At 35.2% G+C, this 17,244-nt stretch overlaps 2 protein-coding genes across 2 annotated transcripts; one reads left to right on the top strand and one right to left on the bottom strand.

The window, feature by feature from the left end:
• The first annotated feature begins 743 nt into the window (after positions 1–743).
• LOC18429445 (thioredoxin H-type) lies at positions 744–1,944 on the top strand. Its single transcript, XM_006838731.4, has 3 exons — positions 744–999; positions 1,196–1,318; positions 1,598–1,944. The coding sequence occupies exons 1-3, from the start codon at positions 814–816 to the stop codon at positions 1,727–1,729; spliced, it is 441 nt and encodes a 146-aa protein (XP_006838794.1). The 5' UTR covers positions 744–813; the 3' UTR covers positions 1,730–1,944.
• A 12,139-nt stretch (positions 1,945–14,083) lies between these two features.
• Positions 14,084–15,245, bottom strand: LOC18429444 (thioredoxin H-type). The gene is made up of 3 exons (XM_006838730.4): positions 14,985–15,245; positions 14,735–14,857; positions 14,084–14,427 (listed from the first exon to the last, which is right to left on the bottom strand). The coding sequence occupies exons 1-3, from the start codon at positions 15,168–15,170 to the stop codon at positions 14,296–14,298; spliced, it is 441 nt and encodes a 146-aa protein (XP_006838793.1). The 5' UTR covers positions 15,171–15,245; the 3' UTR covers positions 14,084–14,295.
• Between the last annotated feature and the right edge of the window lie 1,999 nt (positions 15,246–17,244).

The raw sequence follows: 17,244 nt of genomic DNA, 5'->3' as shown, positions 1-17,244 counted from the left end.
ACACGTAATAAATGATATGTATCAAATAGCTAACAAAATAATATTATGAAGAACATATTAATTTTAGATAAAATAGTCTATTTTTGATAAAATGAATTGCCATCCAAATAGGCCCAATCCTTAGATTAATGTGGAGAGATGGGGCACGTCTCAAGCTTAATTCCTACTGCTCAAGTACCCAAAAAGCCAAAGGCAAATCAATTTATCTTCAAAATATGTTTAAGAGTTTTGTTGTTTCCTCAAACCTTTTAGTATATGGGTCTAATTTTTTTATTTTATGAAAGCATGTTGTCTGAAAGAAAGCAAATTGAAGTTCAAATTATCAAAACACCTGATCGTTTCCCCAATATGAAAACCATGTGCATCCACATAACATTTAGCGGTATATGAGCCATTACCGCATCCTGAAAGAATCTAGAGGCGCAAAGGCTACAGGAAACTGATCACAACAAGAGGTTCTCAGCGCACACTGATAACTGGTCATATTTCCAAGGCATAAATCAGCTTAGTTCCCCAAAAGTGTTGAAACTTAAAACCAAGGGCTAAGAAGGCTTACTTTAATGTTTTTATAGAAAAGATTAGCAGAATCAGCACAATCTAATCATGGCGTCCAGCACTAAAACAAAAGTGGATGCCTTGCAATTCAAACCGTTAATCCCCTCTCATGAAAAGTAAAGTGAACCCCCACCAAATTATTCTTTCCTCAATCTATAAAAGCCAGAGTTTACTGAGAACCTTAACACAAGATTAACATTTAGTACTTGTTTTCATTTGTCCATCTCCAATCCCCCACAAAAATTTCACTCAAAAGAAATGGGTGCTGAGGTATCCAGAAACCATGCCTTTGGACAAAACTCCTATCATGTTGCGTACCCAAAAAGACAGGACTCGAATCCTGTTGCCTTCCTTAAAAAACAGGGCCCCAAACCTGTTCTCACTTTCCACAAATCGTCCGAATGGAGGGCTTATTTTGAGACTACTAAGAGCTCTAAGAAACTGGTAATTTCCTCTAAGTAAACTAACTAAATTGTCATTGTGTTGGCTTGTGAGCCAATTCTCGGAGGCCGAGCTGTATATGTAGATTTTATGAAAATTTGCATAATGGATTATTCTATATGTATATATATATATTTATGTAATTGTCTATTTGCTTCATTATGAGTGATCTCACCCTTGGCTTTTGGATTTAAAACAGATAGTGATTGATTTTGGCGCAGCATGGTGCGGACCCTGTCGAGTCATGGAGCCCTTCTATAAGGAACTTGCTACCAAATTTCCTGATGTTGAGTTTGTGAAGCTTGATGTGGATGAACTTATGGTATGCCTAGATCTATTAATATTGTTATGCTTACTACTGCTTCCCATATTTAGGAATTGGGATTGGGCTTGAGTGGTTAGCAGTTAACGTCAAGCAATGCTACATCTCAAGCTCAATACTTACCATTGAACTACCCAAAAAATATAGTACTAATGATGATGATGATGATGATAATGACGGTAATAATAATAAAACCAACTTGAAGCTTCTAATTTATTTAAAAAAGGAGGGTTTTGAGGCTTTACTTTCATTGAAGTGTGGTTTGATTTGGCTTTGCAGGATGTTGCTGATGAATGGGAAATACAAGCAATGCCAACTTTTATTCTGGTTAAACAAGGAAGGGTGGTTGAGAAGGTGGTGGGTGCAAGGAAAGATGATCTTGCAATGAAGGTTGAGAAGTATAGGCTCTGAAAAATGTTACTCCTTCCCAATCTTGCTAGAGCCCTAATGCCTATGGTTAAGGGCCCTTTTTTGAATGCTGAGGGCTCCTACGTGACACAGAATAATGAGAGGGATGGTTGCATGGTTGAAGGTTTTCTTTACACTTGGGCTTAGCCATGTCAAATCAGTAGAGGCTTGTAGAATTTACTTCTTTGTAATAAAGTGGTGATACATGTCAAATTTAACCTTTTTTGACTTTTACCTTATGGCTTGAATGTGTCTTTAAAAATCTGTGACAAATATTTGGTCCCTTGTGTAATTTTTCGCTATTTTGCACAAATGGAAACAACAAAAAAGGAAAAAAGTCTAAAGAATATTGGCCTTTTGAGAGAGAGAGATAGAGAGGTCTTTTGGATGTTGAGCCTTTTATGTTTAAAGCGGCACTTTGGATGCCACTTTGTGAGCCAAACCTTCCGTCACGATGAGGAATCGTCAATCCGGAATGAATTTGGTGGGAGGGCAGTGCAAGTTCCTAACCCAAATCTCTTTTTTTTTTTAAATGTATTTATTGCATATAGAATTAAAGCTGGGAGGGCGAAATAGAGATATATAACTAGAATTTTATGTGATTGCTGCATACTAATGAAGCTGAAGAACAAGTTTTATAAGACAACCGTGAGACCAGTTTTGCTCTATGAGGCGGAATGTTGGGCGGTCAAAAAACTATGTACTCATAGAATGAGTGTAGCAGAGATGATGATTTTGAGATTGATGAGTGACAATAGAAGAAGAGATATAATTTAAAATGAATGCATTTGGAAAAATTAGGTAAGGATGTTGAGATTGATGAGTGATAAGACAATAAGTGAGAATTAAAAATGAATACACTTGGAAAAATTAGGTGTGACACTAATAGACGACAAGATTAGACAGAGTAGACTTAAGTGGGCTGGCCATGTATGGCACAGATTCAGTATAACACGTTTATGATGTGTGAGTTAGTTCAAATGAAAGGCTGAAAAAAGACAAAGGGTAAGTCCAAAATAGATATGATTAGAAGTAATGAGAAAAAATATGGAGACATATCCCGTCACTGAGGTTATGACTTTTAATAAGGTAGAATGACATACCAGGATCCATGTAGCTAATCCCATTTAATTAGAAAAAAAATTTAACGATGATGATTTTTTAAAACCTAAATTTACTAATTTGGCTGATTCGGTCCATTGATCCACATCGAGCTTGTGAGTAGGCAATCCGAAACCCAATTTAGGGTTTTAAAATACTGGTGAGTTAGGATGAAATTATGAATATCAGTTAATTATCTACCCACAAAGCCACAAATTCATGGCTTTCGGTAGAGCCTGGACCACTGGTTGAGTATAATCCGTAGGGATTACAACTTAGAACAATCACGTTTTTGTGCCTGGTGGGGTACCCTGATGTTCTCATCCAAAATCTAACGGCTGTGCTTTTGAGTTGAGCATGGATACAAAGGCATCACTCGTTTACATTTGAGGTTATCCTTTAGTAACAGCGTTGTCCTTTCCATTTGACGTTGTGATTGTAGAATTCCCAAATATCAGATTTAGGTTTAGGGTGCAAATCTTTACCAAATGCAATTTTAAGGAAATATTTTAGAAAAGCTCAATTTTACTTTTGAAATTTAAAAATAAGCATATATATATATATATATATATATATATATATATATGGGGTTGTGATACAATTTATCTTTTGTATACAATTTCAAAATGTGTGATTGGTAATAGTTCCATTGGATTAGCCACAAAGTTCAAAAAAAGATTTCTCACCTCAAGCTATCTTAAAAAGATTAATTAATATCCATCTTTTACAAGGTTTTCCTAGAGATAGAAAACTTTTTTTCTTTTTTAAAAAAAGGATAGTAGATAACTTCCATCTCCCAGATATTGGACTTTTCAAAGATTTTAGGAAGGAAAGTTGAAAACAACATCCTCCTATCATTTTATAAATTAACTTTTCATGGCCATGTAAAAATATAGAAAACAAAAAGTCATTTTCAACCAAGCTACTGTTCTTTGCTATTTATAGTGAATGAAAAGCTCTAGCCCTATGCGATATAACGATGTCCTCCTCACTTTTTTTTCCAACATTGGTATCAAGAGTGAGGTTGCTGTCAACGATCCCATGTGCCCTAAGCCGAGCCCATTAATTTTCGTCTACAGCAGTCCCGTGCGCCCTTAGCAATGCCTGACTCTCTCTCCCTCTCAACATCTGTTAAGATTTCCGTAGGTTTTCTTATCAGACAATAGGTAAGAGTAAACAAGCATATATTCACTGCATCGCAGTGAATTTCAATCAAAAGAGGTGCCTAAGCCATCATCTCTCTCCCTCTGACCATCCGTTAAGATTTTCGTGGTTCAGTGGTTTTTCTTTATGGGAAAAGTACATGAAGAGAGCATGTCCTTTTTGTACGGTGGTCGCAATTAATCTTGACTTTTGGATGTGAAATTAGGCAGCTATTTTTATTTTACTTATCAAGCTCAAAGTTTAAATGAAATTTTTTCGATTTTTGTAACACATCCAAGCTATCGGATTTCACATTTGATGGTGGTAAATAATTGTGACTTCCTTGTAGTAAAAATAAATGGTCATACAATCTCTTTCTTAATAGGCAAGAGATAAGAGGAGTAAATAAACACAAACATAAATTAACTTTCTTAATAGGCAAGAGATAAGAGGAGTAAATAAACACAAACATAAATTAACTGCATTGCGTTGAATTTCAATGAAAAGAGGTTTTCTCTTCTCCATCAACGAAAGAGGTTTTCACTGCACATATTATCTTTGTATGTACATAAATTCACTGCATTGCATTGCTTTCTCTTTGTATGTACATATATTATCTCAATACATACAAGGTGCGGTTTGTATAGAGCCCAGGCTCTAAAGTCTAAACAATCAAATTAGAGCTTACCCTCAAATAGTATTGAGAAATGTCGTTTCACAACTAAAAATATTTGTGATAGCTTTAAAATATATTTTTATCTTTGTTTATAAAGGCTAAAGCTTAAAAAATAGTGTAGATTGATAGATCTATTAAAACTTGGAAATCTTGAAAATTAACGGTCCAAAAATACGTTACAAAACACACTATTTCTAAAACTTGAAATCCATTTTTTTTCTGATGTCAATGCATCTTGATATCAAGATGATCAATTTGAAGATATTCGAGCTTCAAAACAACCTCTTCTAGTAAAATTTTTGAGGTACGCTCAATTTTGATTGTTTAGAGCCTCAACTCTATGTAAACTTTTCCCATACATCAAAGTTTATTTTTCTCTTTACCTAATATTAATTGTTTCCTTACAAATACATCTACGACAATCTCAATCATGCATAACTGCTACTGTAATTTGAGAGAGAGAGAGATTGCAGCCCATAAATTGTTCGAGACAATTCTTTATTGAGATTGCAGCCCATAAAGAGTTGGGCAACCTATTGATTTGATAAGAAAACAATTCATTCTACCACACAAATTGTAATTAAAATTTTTAGCTCAATTTGCCTACATCTTCATATTTTTTAATTTTAGACAAATTTAAAACTTCTAATGGCATCTAGGCTAGTCATGACAGAACTACCAAAAATCGAAAAACTCAATGAAATTAATTTTCTTATGTGGAAAAGAAAATTTGGATCATAAGAAAAAAAAAATTGATACATTCTCTTCCAAGATAGGGTGGATTATGTTCTGGATACATAATTGATGATTTTAGAGCTTAATGACAATGGTTAAGCCAGGAGGCAACTTGACAAATAGTTAGAAGATGATAAAGTAGTTAGGAACACTATGTTAAGTTTTATGGAGGATGACTTAATTATAGTCTTTGAGGACCACCACAACCCGAAGTATGATGGATGCCTTAAAAAGTATGGGACCGCTTTTGAGACCCATGTGTAATTATAGTTAGAAATTAATAACTCTTGCAAAATGAAGGAAACAGACTCAATGATTGAGCATGTCAACAAAATGACAATGCTTGCAAAAGACATTGTTACGACTGAGAATCCAGTTACTAACCACATGTAAGTGTCCATTGTCATTAACAGTCCCCCTCTATCTTTGGAGCCTATTGTAATTGTATTGAACTAATATGTTAAAATCTTCCCATGCACCTCAATATTGAAGCTGAGAGAAAAATGAGGAAGAAGTCAAATGAGCTACACTTTGCTCAAAGCTCATCTTCTCAATTTCTCAAGAAACCTTACAATCATCAGAACAATAACAATTAAAAGTGTAAGGGAAATGATAAATTTTTAAAAAAATTAAAAGAATAAGGCTGATAGGACATGTTTTTATTTAAGGAAACTAGACACATTAAGTTTAATTATCTTGCTGAAAAATAAAAATAAGAACTAGAATGACAACAATGATCGAAATAATAAAAAAACAAAAAATGATGATTCATATTTATGACATTTAAATTTATGACATATAAATAAAGATTGAATGAACGAAATGGTTAAAAGAAGATTGCTTCCCAACTCAAGAGAAACTGTGTTGAAAACATGTTAGCCATGTATTTCTGGTAAATTAACTAAAATGTCTTTTGTCAAAGGAAAAAAGTCTAATGAACTATTTAAGAATGCCCTTGAAGATCAAACAAGGCAGATCGGAACCAAGAACAACCAACCTGGAGGCGGTTAGGAAGCAGACAATTTTGGCACCATTGGCAAGCATGCCGGCACCACTCCAAATTCCACTAGATCAAATGTTCAAAACCGACCAAGATAGCTCACGTCTCAACATGCGATCCCAACGGACAGAAGAGAAAGGAAGAAATTGCCAATGGTGCCAATGCCATTGACAGCTGCTCCAGGCTCTGATAGGTCAAATGGAAAGACAACCTAGATGTACGTACATATGGCATGTGTAGGTATTGACATGTTGTGTGTAAGTATGGATACGACATTGATAGCCTCATCAGCCGCACCGCCTTCAGATTCATCTAATAAAACATCACAGCACCTGAAACTATACACGCATCGACTAACAACAACATGGTTGTCGGTGGCACCAACGACATTCCAATTGTCGCTGAAACCTGATTGGTCAGTAGAAAGTTCGGAAGAACGCTTAGAGACCGATGCATGGCAGTTTATGTCAGAACAAGATTCCAACGCTATTGCCAATGTCGTTGGGCCTCTAACACTCCGCCAACAAAAGCATACTCAATCAAAGATCACAGAAATCTGAGCATAATGACATTGATAGTAATTAATGTTAAACCGACGCTATTGGCAATGGCACTAAAGTATTTGCCTGCTGCATCAGCATTTGGACTGCCCATATTTCATCACAAAAGGTCAATGGTGATTCTCGAATCAATTTGCTTATAAATAAGAGGTTTTTCTTCGATTAAAGAAGAAAAAAAAATTCATTAAATGTATGGAAGCTCTACCGCACCAATCTTGAACCCTATCCAACCCAAAACCGAAATTAAACCCGAAACTCTAAACCGTGAAACTTAGACTCAACTCAATCCAGATCGAAGGTAGTCCAGAAACCCGACTTTCTGGGCTCTCTTCTACCCACATTTACTTGTTCGGTAAAAGCCCCGAAGGACGGGGAATAGTGGTGCAACTACCAACTCTGAATTGGTGCCAACTCCGAGTGCCGGGTCTCGAGGCTCGACCTAAGGTATCACTTTTCTCCTTTTTCTTAGTTTTAATTACTTTATTTATTTGCTTTATTCTATTTTCAAATTCTTCGTATATTTGCTCCTCTTTTCTTATTTAATGCTAAAAAATTCTTTCGAACTCCGAGGCTAAGGCATGTTGGAAGCCGGCTTTGCTAGCAGTAACGGGAGAAGGTCTTGTGCCCTGACTCTCGCTCAGAACGTAATTTGACAGGACCCTTTTTCTCTATCAACTGACGAGTTTACACCCAAAACTAAGGTGGGGACCACATTCCCCATCGCCATTTTTTAGTATAAACAGTCTGGCGCCTACCGTGGGGCTCGTCAAGCTTCTAACATGTCTTAGCCTTTTGACTTTGTCCCAAAAGGTCACCACTAACCCAGGGTTCGTCTCGGCTCGTTCCAAGCCTCTTTTCACTGTTTTTGAGGTCTAAAATGGACACAAAGGCGTTAACACCATTTCCATTAACGCCTGACTGGTCCAGCCCTTGTTCCTAGGTTCCCTGAAAACTCAAGAGAAAGGCGCCATTAGTAATTGTGTTGATGCAGTTGGCAATGTCACCATCCCCCTGAGCCTCTGGGCAGCCTTGCTGCCTTTCATGACCCCTTTCCTTTTTTTGTTTGGAGTTTAGGGAGAACCACAGTTAATGCCACTGCAACTTTCATTCTCTTTTATCTTATTTTCTTTTGGTATCACACCTTTCATTCTCTTTTATCTTATCTTCTTTTGGTATCACACCTAAATCATCCCGAATGTATTCATTTTGAATTCTATTCATTTTTGTTTTGTCACTCATCCATCTCAAAATCCTCATCTGTGCTATATTCATTTTATAGATACACTATGTTTTGACCACCCAACAAAAAAATTAAACCAAATGCGGCTAAAACCCAACCCATAATATGTGAATATACTCCAACCCTAAATTATGAATAAAACCCTATGTTTTTTCTATGGCTAAAACCCATCCCGAAATGTAAATTTGTGAATAAAACCCTATTGGTTATAGTGTTAGGCTTTAAATTGGGTGAGTAAAAAATAGTAATTTTGTTTTAAATCACCAAAAATGCCTCATTCAATTCAAAAGTAGTAAGTAAAAAGTGAAAATCAAATTTCTGCAAAGCACTGCGTTGGCGCTTTGAGCATCACAATAGGTCACGACATTCAGTGCAGTGATGCTCCTCTTTGTGTATGCGTGATGCTCCTCTTTGTGTATGCTCCTCTTTGGGTAGGCATGTGTCCATGAGCATTACGACACGGTGCCGTGATGCTTCTCTTTGTGTAGGCATGTGTCCAAGAGCATTACGAGACAGTGCCATGATGGGGCATCAAGAAATTATCAGTACTGTAGTGCTCAAAGCACGGCCATGGTGCAATGAGAAGCAACACGGCACGAGATGATGCATCACAACACTGTTAATGCCATGATGCTTACAGTGTTATGATGCGTAAAGCACCACCATGGTGCTTCCGGGAAGTGAGAGAGAGCAAGAGGGCACCGGGTGTATCATTATGATACATGAAGGATATTTGGGAAATAAAAATTGAAGTATGAAAAAATGGGTGTGGATGTACTTTTAGAAAATTTTAAGGGTTTCTTTTTTAAAAACATTTATAGCAAAGAAAGGGATATATGTGTTAATTATAGATATGTGACGACGAGAACCATGTATATACCAAATTTAACTTAATCCAATGTACATAAAAAGATATAAAAATAAACTCTCAAAATGTGAGACTTGAATGTAAAATATAAAGGAATAAATTTATATGAAGTATAAACGTTATACTGAAAAAGTAAGGTATACGCCATAAATGCATTAGAAAAGGTTGATCTAATGCTTATAAACCACCCAATTCATCATTTCAAGCTTAAGAGGTATGGATGTGAGAAAGGATTTCAATTCATGAAAATATTTCATTATGTAATGCATTATTTGGATCTCTCGATTTTGTGATTTTTATGGATTTTCTCAATCTACACCTTTTTTTGAATTTTAAGTTTTATAATTTGGGTGAAAATAGATTTTCAGGCCATTGCAATAATTTTTTACATTGAAAGTGCATTTTTTTGGGCACAATTTGGTAGTGCATCTTACTTTTAATTGTTTAAGGTTGGCACTTTATACCAACCGCATCCAAATATGAAATGTACATGACTTTTTTTTAATATTCAAAAGTGAGGCATAACTTTTCTATAATTTTTCCTTAAAAATATTATACGAAAACGTTGTATTTGGTAAAGAGTTGCAGCCTAAATCTAAAGCAAAATGGTATGATGGGGCTGTAACCCTATCAAAATAAATAAAGCCCCACCTCATGACTCATCAAAAATTACAATTCAAGCATGGGAAAACCTTTATATTGATTGATTACCTCGGCTTAAACATTATAGTTGTAAAAAAAATAATTAAGATTTTAAACACTAAAAATAATGTAAATTATAATAAATACTCTAAACTGTTTATTTCACTTTAAAAATAAGTATTCATAGATCTATACCATTTCTTAAGTTTCAGATTTTTTTGTGGGTGTTGAAAATTGATTTATCATTCATGATAAATATTTCGATTGCCGAAAAGTGCTTTGCGATGAGACTTTATTTTGTTCTCATAAAGCCTCAGCCAAATGAAAATCTCGTATTTGGGAATTCTACAGTCGACAACTTTGTTGCCAAAGGATCGTCCAAAACCGTGAGGCATTTGTCGCCTTCCTTAGTCAAAAGCAAGCTGCCAGATTTTGGTTGGAACAACCGCCAACACGTGATGGTTCTAAGTTGTGACCCCCCATTTTATGCTCATCCAGTGGTCCAGGCTCCTCCGAAAAGCCATGAATTTGTGCTAATATTCATAGTTTTCATCCAACTCACCTCGTGTTTTGAAACCTTGAATCAGGTTCCAGATTCCCTACTCGCCGTCTCGATATGGACTATTCGTCAGAATACGTCGAACCTAGTCGTTTAAAAGACGGATCGGTGATCGAGATCAGGCACTCAAAATACCTATTTGGATCGGTGCATCGACGTTCTGAATCATAAATCGATCAAATTGATCAGATTATGTTTCAAAAAAATCCACAAAAATTATTAAATTTCATTATAAATATTTTTTGTTAAGAACTCAGTAAAATATGGGGGTACTGCATTATCAATTTTCATTTTTTTCATCAATTTGCGAATATTGAGATGTTATTTCCTTATATGAATTTATGTTAACCATTAAATTTACATCATACAAAAGAAAAATCATAGAATTATCATCGATAAAGTATATAATCATACATGGACTGCAATAAATAGTGAATTACATTGATAAAAAAATGGCCAATAAAATCTCGAATTGGTGGCGAACCCTAATCTGCTAAAAAAACCCAAATTATTACAACCTAACTGACTATAATCCAAAATTATTACAACTTAACTAACTATAATATTATATATTGAAATTGAAATTGATGGTTTATATTAATTATTTTATTAAACAAATACTAACAAATCCAAAAAAATAATAAGATGTTGCGCTACATTTGTTTTTACTTGTTGTATTACCTTTCTTTTTTTTTTTGGACAACAAAAATAAGAAAATGATGCTACCAATGTACACTTTAATTTTTTTATACTTTTTATTTTATTTTTTTACAAGAAATACTTGTTATATTGCTTTTGTTTTTTTTTTGACAAGAAAATAAAAATTATTGTAATACCTTTTTTTTTTTTTTCATAAAACCTTTTATTTTTTATTTTTTTTCCTTTTCTTACTTTAGAGCAATGATTTCATACAATCGTTGTATAGTATGCAACAACGTTAAAAAAACCATCTTATGGCCATTTGTTGATCCAAATTTTGACGTATACATTCTTTTTATTATAATGAACAATTACAAAAAAGAAAAATTTGAAAACACAACCTAGAAAGTATTTTTTTAGCCCAATTAACATAGACCGTTCATTTTGGTGAGATGCTTATATCTAAGCCTTAGAAATATTTTTCCATTTCCAATTTGTTTGGATGGCTTTATTATCATTAGATGAACACTGTTAAAAAAGAAAAAAAAAATGATTTTGACCTTATAAAGGCTAAGATCTTGAAATTCACAAAATGAATGGTCTAGATTCGTTTTTGGAGGGGACTCATTTTGACCATATCAAAGGTTCAAATTGAACTTTTTTTTTTTGGGGGGATTGATTATTGAGGTGAAGAGAGTGTGTGTATAAAATTTGGGGTCATCCAATACCTCAAACATGGTTTTCTAGAAGTGTCGTTGCATTATGCTTTGATTCAACCGTTGCTATTTACTTTTTTTTTTTCCTTTTAGACAACAAAAATAAGTTGGATGGTGCTCTTTACTTTATTTTCTTCCTTTTAGACAACAAAAATAAGTTAGATGGCGCCCAACTGTTGCATTAGATCATTGCTCTTTACTTTATTTTTTTCCTTTTAGACAACAAAAATAAGTAGATCATTGCTCTTTACTTTATTTTTTTCCTTTTAGACAAGACAACAAAAATGAGTAGATCATTGCTCTTTACTTTATTTTTTTCCTTTTAGACAAGACAACAAAAATGAGTAGATCATTGCTCTTTACATTAATTTTTCCCTTTTAGACAACAAAAATAAGTTGGATGGTGCTCTTTACTTTATTTTCTTTATTTAGAGGACAAAAAGCACACAAGGGGCTCGAACTTGTGACGTCCAAGAAGAAATTGTGAGTCATAATCAACTGCAGCACATAATAATAGTGTATTTTAAATTTCCATCTAAACATTATAATGATTTTACGCGCACGATCACACATCGAAACTTTAATATAAGTCTGCATGGTATAAATGCTTCTGTCGGGCTATCATTAAACGCGTCATTTACTTAGCTGGATTGAGACCTATGTACTGCATGTGCCTGACGTGTGGCATCAAAAATGCTCCTCAATTTTAAATTTTTTGTTTGAACTTTACCCCGGACCATTAAATTCGCCCGTGTCACTGTAGTGACTCATCGAGTTATCGCTACGAATCGCCCGATTCTCTTTAGACACGGGCAATTTACGTAATACGCGGAAGTGCCGATTTTGGTGTCAAACTGGGGGTGCCGATTTCAGTGTGTCGAATTGGGCAATTCCGGTCCTACTCGACGAGTTTTCAAACACTGGTCAAACCCCTTTAAAAAAAGCGTCATTATCAAAGCCTTTTTCCAACTAATTGGGGTCGGCTGCAGGAATTCTGATCCATCAATATGCTCTATTAAGGATAATACCCTCAATGAGGTCATAAGCTCCTATATTTTTTCTCACTATTTCCAACCATGTTCTTTTTTAGCCTTCCACGTGAACTAACTCGCACATCCGAATAGGTATTGTACTAGGTCTATGCCATACATGACCAACCCACCTAAGTCTGTTCCTCGTCTTATCGCCTACTGGTGTTACAAATAAATTTTCCCGAATGTATCATTTCGAATTTTATCCATTCTTGTCTTGTTAGTCATCCATCTCGATGTCATCATATCTACTATAATCATTCTACGGGTATATTGTTTTTTGACGGCTGAACATGTTGGGATCGATTGGTGAAAAAACAACAATGGTTTATAACATTTACAGCTATTGTGCATTCATATTAATATAAACAAACAATGAAAACTACACAATATCAAAGCAAAAGCATGGAATAAAAAACAAAAATCTAGCAACATTCAATTCACAGAGCATAAAGATTTAACGTGGTTCAGTCACACATCGTGACTTACATCCACAGGAGAATGACATGAGACTTTACTTACTGATTTGTGAAGATTACAATGTGAAATCGAACTCAAAATTTCAATTTCCAGTGGTCATTTCTCACTCTAGACAGTTCTAAAAAAAAAGATACCAAGAACATCAAAAAATGAGTTCTCTTTAATACTTTCTTTCACTAAAACAGGTATACAACAAACTCATAATGGAGTTCAAGCTATTTGCTCACTTTCTCTCTTTAAAACATAGCATACTAAGTCCTCAATAGAAAACTCATGTGTAGCCCAATCTCTCTATTTTTTTCTCACTCTTTCTCTCTAAATAAAAGGGTTTTTAATTCTTTTAAAAGAGTAAAGTTCCTACAACACCACAACCATTGGATTAGATGCAATCCAATGGCTCAAATTAAAAGAGAAAAAAATTAAATCAAATTCTCACATTTGTGATTTGTTTTCACACATGTAAGACAACATTCCGCTTCATAGAGCAAAGCTGGTTTCACAACTGTCCTATAGAACTTGCCATTCATCTTTATTTACATGCAACAGTCACATAAAATTATGGTTATGTATCTCCACTTCTCCCACCCAGTTTTAATGCATGACAAATAGGTTTAAGAAAAATAAAAAAAAATAAATGAAAGGGATTGGAGGTTGTGACCTGGATTTCCCTCCCACGGAATTCATTCGGGATTGGTATTCCCCGATCGTGATCGCATGGTTTTGCAACTCACAAAGTGGCATCCAAAGTGCTTTATATATAAAAGTCTCAACACCCATAAGGCCTCTCTCTCAAATGTGCAATATTCGTTACGACGTTTTTTCTTTTTTCTTTTTCCTTTTTTTGTTCTTTTCATTTGTGCAAAAGAGAAAAAAATGGAGACTACACAAGGGACCACATATTCGTCACCTCAAATTTTAATCGCAATTTTGAAACAGATGAGAGACACATTCAAGGCTAAATGTTAAATTTGACACAAATCACCACATTATTCTATTACAAAGAAGTAAATTCTACAAGCCCCTATTGATTTGACATGGATAAGCACAAGTGCAAAAAAATCCTTCATCCATGCAACCAACCCTCTCATTATTCTGTCACGTAGGAGCCCTCAGTATTCAAAGAAGGGCCCGTAACCATAGGCATTAGGGATCTAGCAACATTTGGAACGAGTAGCATTTTCAGAGCCTATACTTCTCAACCTTCAGTGCAAGATCGTCTTTCCTTGCACCCACCACCTTCTCAACCACCCTTCCTTGTTTCGCCAGAATAAAAGTTGGCATTACTTGTATTTCCCATTCATCAGCAACATCCTGCAAAGCCAAATCAAACCACACTTCAATGAAATTAACGCCTCAAAACCCTCCTTTTTTAAATAAATTAGAAGCCTCAAGTTAGTTTTATCACTAATTATCATCATCATTAGTATTATATTTTCTGGGTAGTTCAGTGGTAGGTATTGAGCTTGAGATGTAGCATTGCTTGACGTCAACTGCTAACCACTCAAGCCCAATCCCAATTCCTAAATATGGGAGGCAGTAGTAAGCTTAACAATATTAATAGATTCCTAAATATGGGAGGCAGTAGTAAGCTTAACAATATTAATAGATGTAGGCATACCATAAGTTCATCCACATCAAGCTTCACAAACTCAACGTCCGGAAATTTGGTAGCAAGTTCCTTAAAAAAAGGCTCCATGACTCGACAGGGTCCGCACCATGCTGCGCCAAAATCGATCACTATCTGTTTTAAGTCCAAAAGCCAAGGGTGAGATTACTCGTAATGAAGATAACAGACAATTACACATATAGAGCATGCTCACCAGCCAAACACAATGTAAGTTTGAATTATTTTACTTTGAGGAAATTACCAGTTTCTTAGAGCTCTTAGTAGTATCAAAATAAGCCCTCCATTCAGAGGACTTGTGGAAGGGGAGAACACGGTTGGGGCCCTGTTTTTTAGGGGAGGCAGGAGGATTCGAGTCCTGCATTTTTGGGTGCGCTACATGATATGAGTTTTGTTCTAAGGCATGGTTTTTGGATAGCTCAGCACCCATTTCTTTTGGATGAAATTTTTGTTAGGGAATGGAGATGGATAAATGAAAGCAAGTAGCAAATGTTTGTCCTATGTTAAGGTTATCAGTAAACTGGCTTTTATAGACAGAAGAAAGAATAATTTGAAACAATTTGGTGGGGGATCCACCTTTGTTGTAGAGCTGGATGCCGTGATCTGATTGTACTGCATTATGCGAATATTTTCTATTAAAATAGTGAACTAAACCTTCTTAGCCCTCGGTTTAAAGTTTCAAGATTTTTGGGGAGCTAAAAGATCATTTATCAGTGTAGGACTGTTTCCTCTTGCCTTTGCGGCTGATAGAATCTTTCAGGACGCGATAATGGCTCATATACAGCTAAATGTTATGTGGAAGCACATGGTTTTCATATGGGGAAAAGAATCAGGTGTTTTGAACTTTTGATCTTCTGAACTTCAAAATGCTTTCTTTCGGACAAACATGCTTTTCCTAAATGAAAAAAATTAGACCCATGCACTAATAAGGTTTGACGAAACAACAAAACTCTTAACCATATTTTGAAGAGAAATTTATTCGCCTTTCGCTTTTTTGGGTAGTTGAGCTTATGCCGGGCTGGGCGGGCTTGGAGTCGAGTGTGACTCTTCTTAAAACACTGTTCGAGGCCAGGGGGTAGAAGCCCTCTGTTTTGTGTCTGTCGACGAGGCAGAGGAAGATGCAGGAAAGCAATAAAGCTACGCTATCATGCAAAACAAAGCAGTTTGAGGTGGCTGAGGGCCAATGGAGAGGGCAAGTATGTCAACGACAGTAACAATGGCGCCAATGTCAGGACTACTGGAAGCCAGAATGCCCTTCTGCCACTTCAGACGAAATGGAAACATGGAACAAGGGAGAAAAGGGCTGGCGACAGTGCCACTAGGTCAGCTGACCATGTGTTGCGTATATCTAATACAACACCTGTTGAAGGTGAGAGTTAGTTCAAATGGAAAGCTAAAAAAGGACATGAGGTAGACCCAAAAAGACAATTGGATGTTTGAGAGCTTTTAAAAACCATATTATCCCCACCGTCCATCCCACCAAAATAAAATTGGTAGTGGAAATTAAAAAATCTCACAAATAGGAGGTTACAATTGCTCCTAGCCATTAGCTATTAGACTTTTAGTAAAAATATCAACTATTGCATTTTCAATTACTTATTTTGGGTATGGTATACTATGAGACGATCTATCTTTGTTACAAGGAGGTTACAATTGCCCCTAACCATTAGACTTCAATTAACATGGTTTGGGTTGTGTCACAAAGTTTGAGATTATTATTTTTGAAGTTCAAGTCTGGTCCATGAGACACTCACAATCGCTCAACTTAAAATCGCATGGACAAAGGTGATTGCGACATGTTAGTCTTTTTTTCTTTTAAAAAAAAAGCTAAAATAATTTTACAAATTTAAGAATTAATTAAAAATTTAACTAGTCTACAAATTAAACCTCATCCGAGTTTACCTTAGACCTCGGGTCCTGGTTGAGGACGAACAATTTGACCAATCTCAAGGTCAAAGAATTTGAACATTTCTAAATGGGTGCGGTTTGCATACATATGCATCCGTGGGTGTAGAGCTACGGTGCACCTTCAAATTTCATTATGGCATATAGTTTTGATGTAAAATGTTATTAGGATCATCTTAAAATATATTTTTATACCGAATTATAAAATTTTAAATTTAACAAATAGTTAAAATCAAGTAGAACTATAAACATATGAAAATTTTGAAAATGAGCGGTGTAGATAATATGTTATAAAATATACTATTTTTGAGACTTAAAATATTTTTTTTTTTCATGGTCATATATCTCGATGTCGAGATGATCAATCAAAGAGTTTTTCAACATTAAAACTACTTTTTCCGATGGATTTTTGAGGTGATTCGTAGCTCTACAGTATGAAGTTACAGCCGTATATAAACTTTTTTCTTTCTAAATTGTGCAGCAATTCTTAGGTGACTCTCTCTCTCTCTCTCTCTCTCTCAAAAACAAAGGATTCCAAACCCTTAAACCAGCAGCTTCTTTGCAAGTTCACAGAATAACAATGAGAACACTACACGAGC

This window comes from Amborella trichopoda, chromosome 3 (assembly GCF_054954075.1).
Source record: "Amborella trichopoda isolate Santa Cruz 75 chromosome 3, AtrichopodaSantaCruz75HAP2 v2.0, whole genome shotgun sequence".
NCBI classification, from domain to species: Eukaryota; Viridiplantae; Streptophyta; class Magnoliopsida; order Amborellales; family Amborellaceae; genus Amborella; species Amborella trichopoda.
The sequence above is the reverse complement of the archived record's forward strand: the minus strand, read 5'-3'. Positions and strand labels throughout refer to the sequence as shown.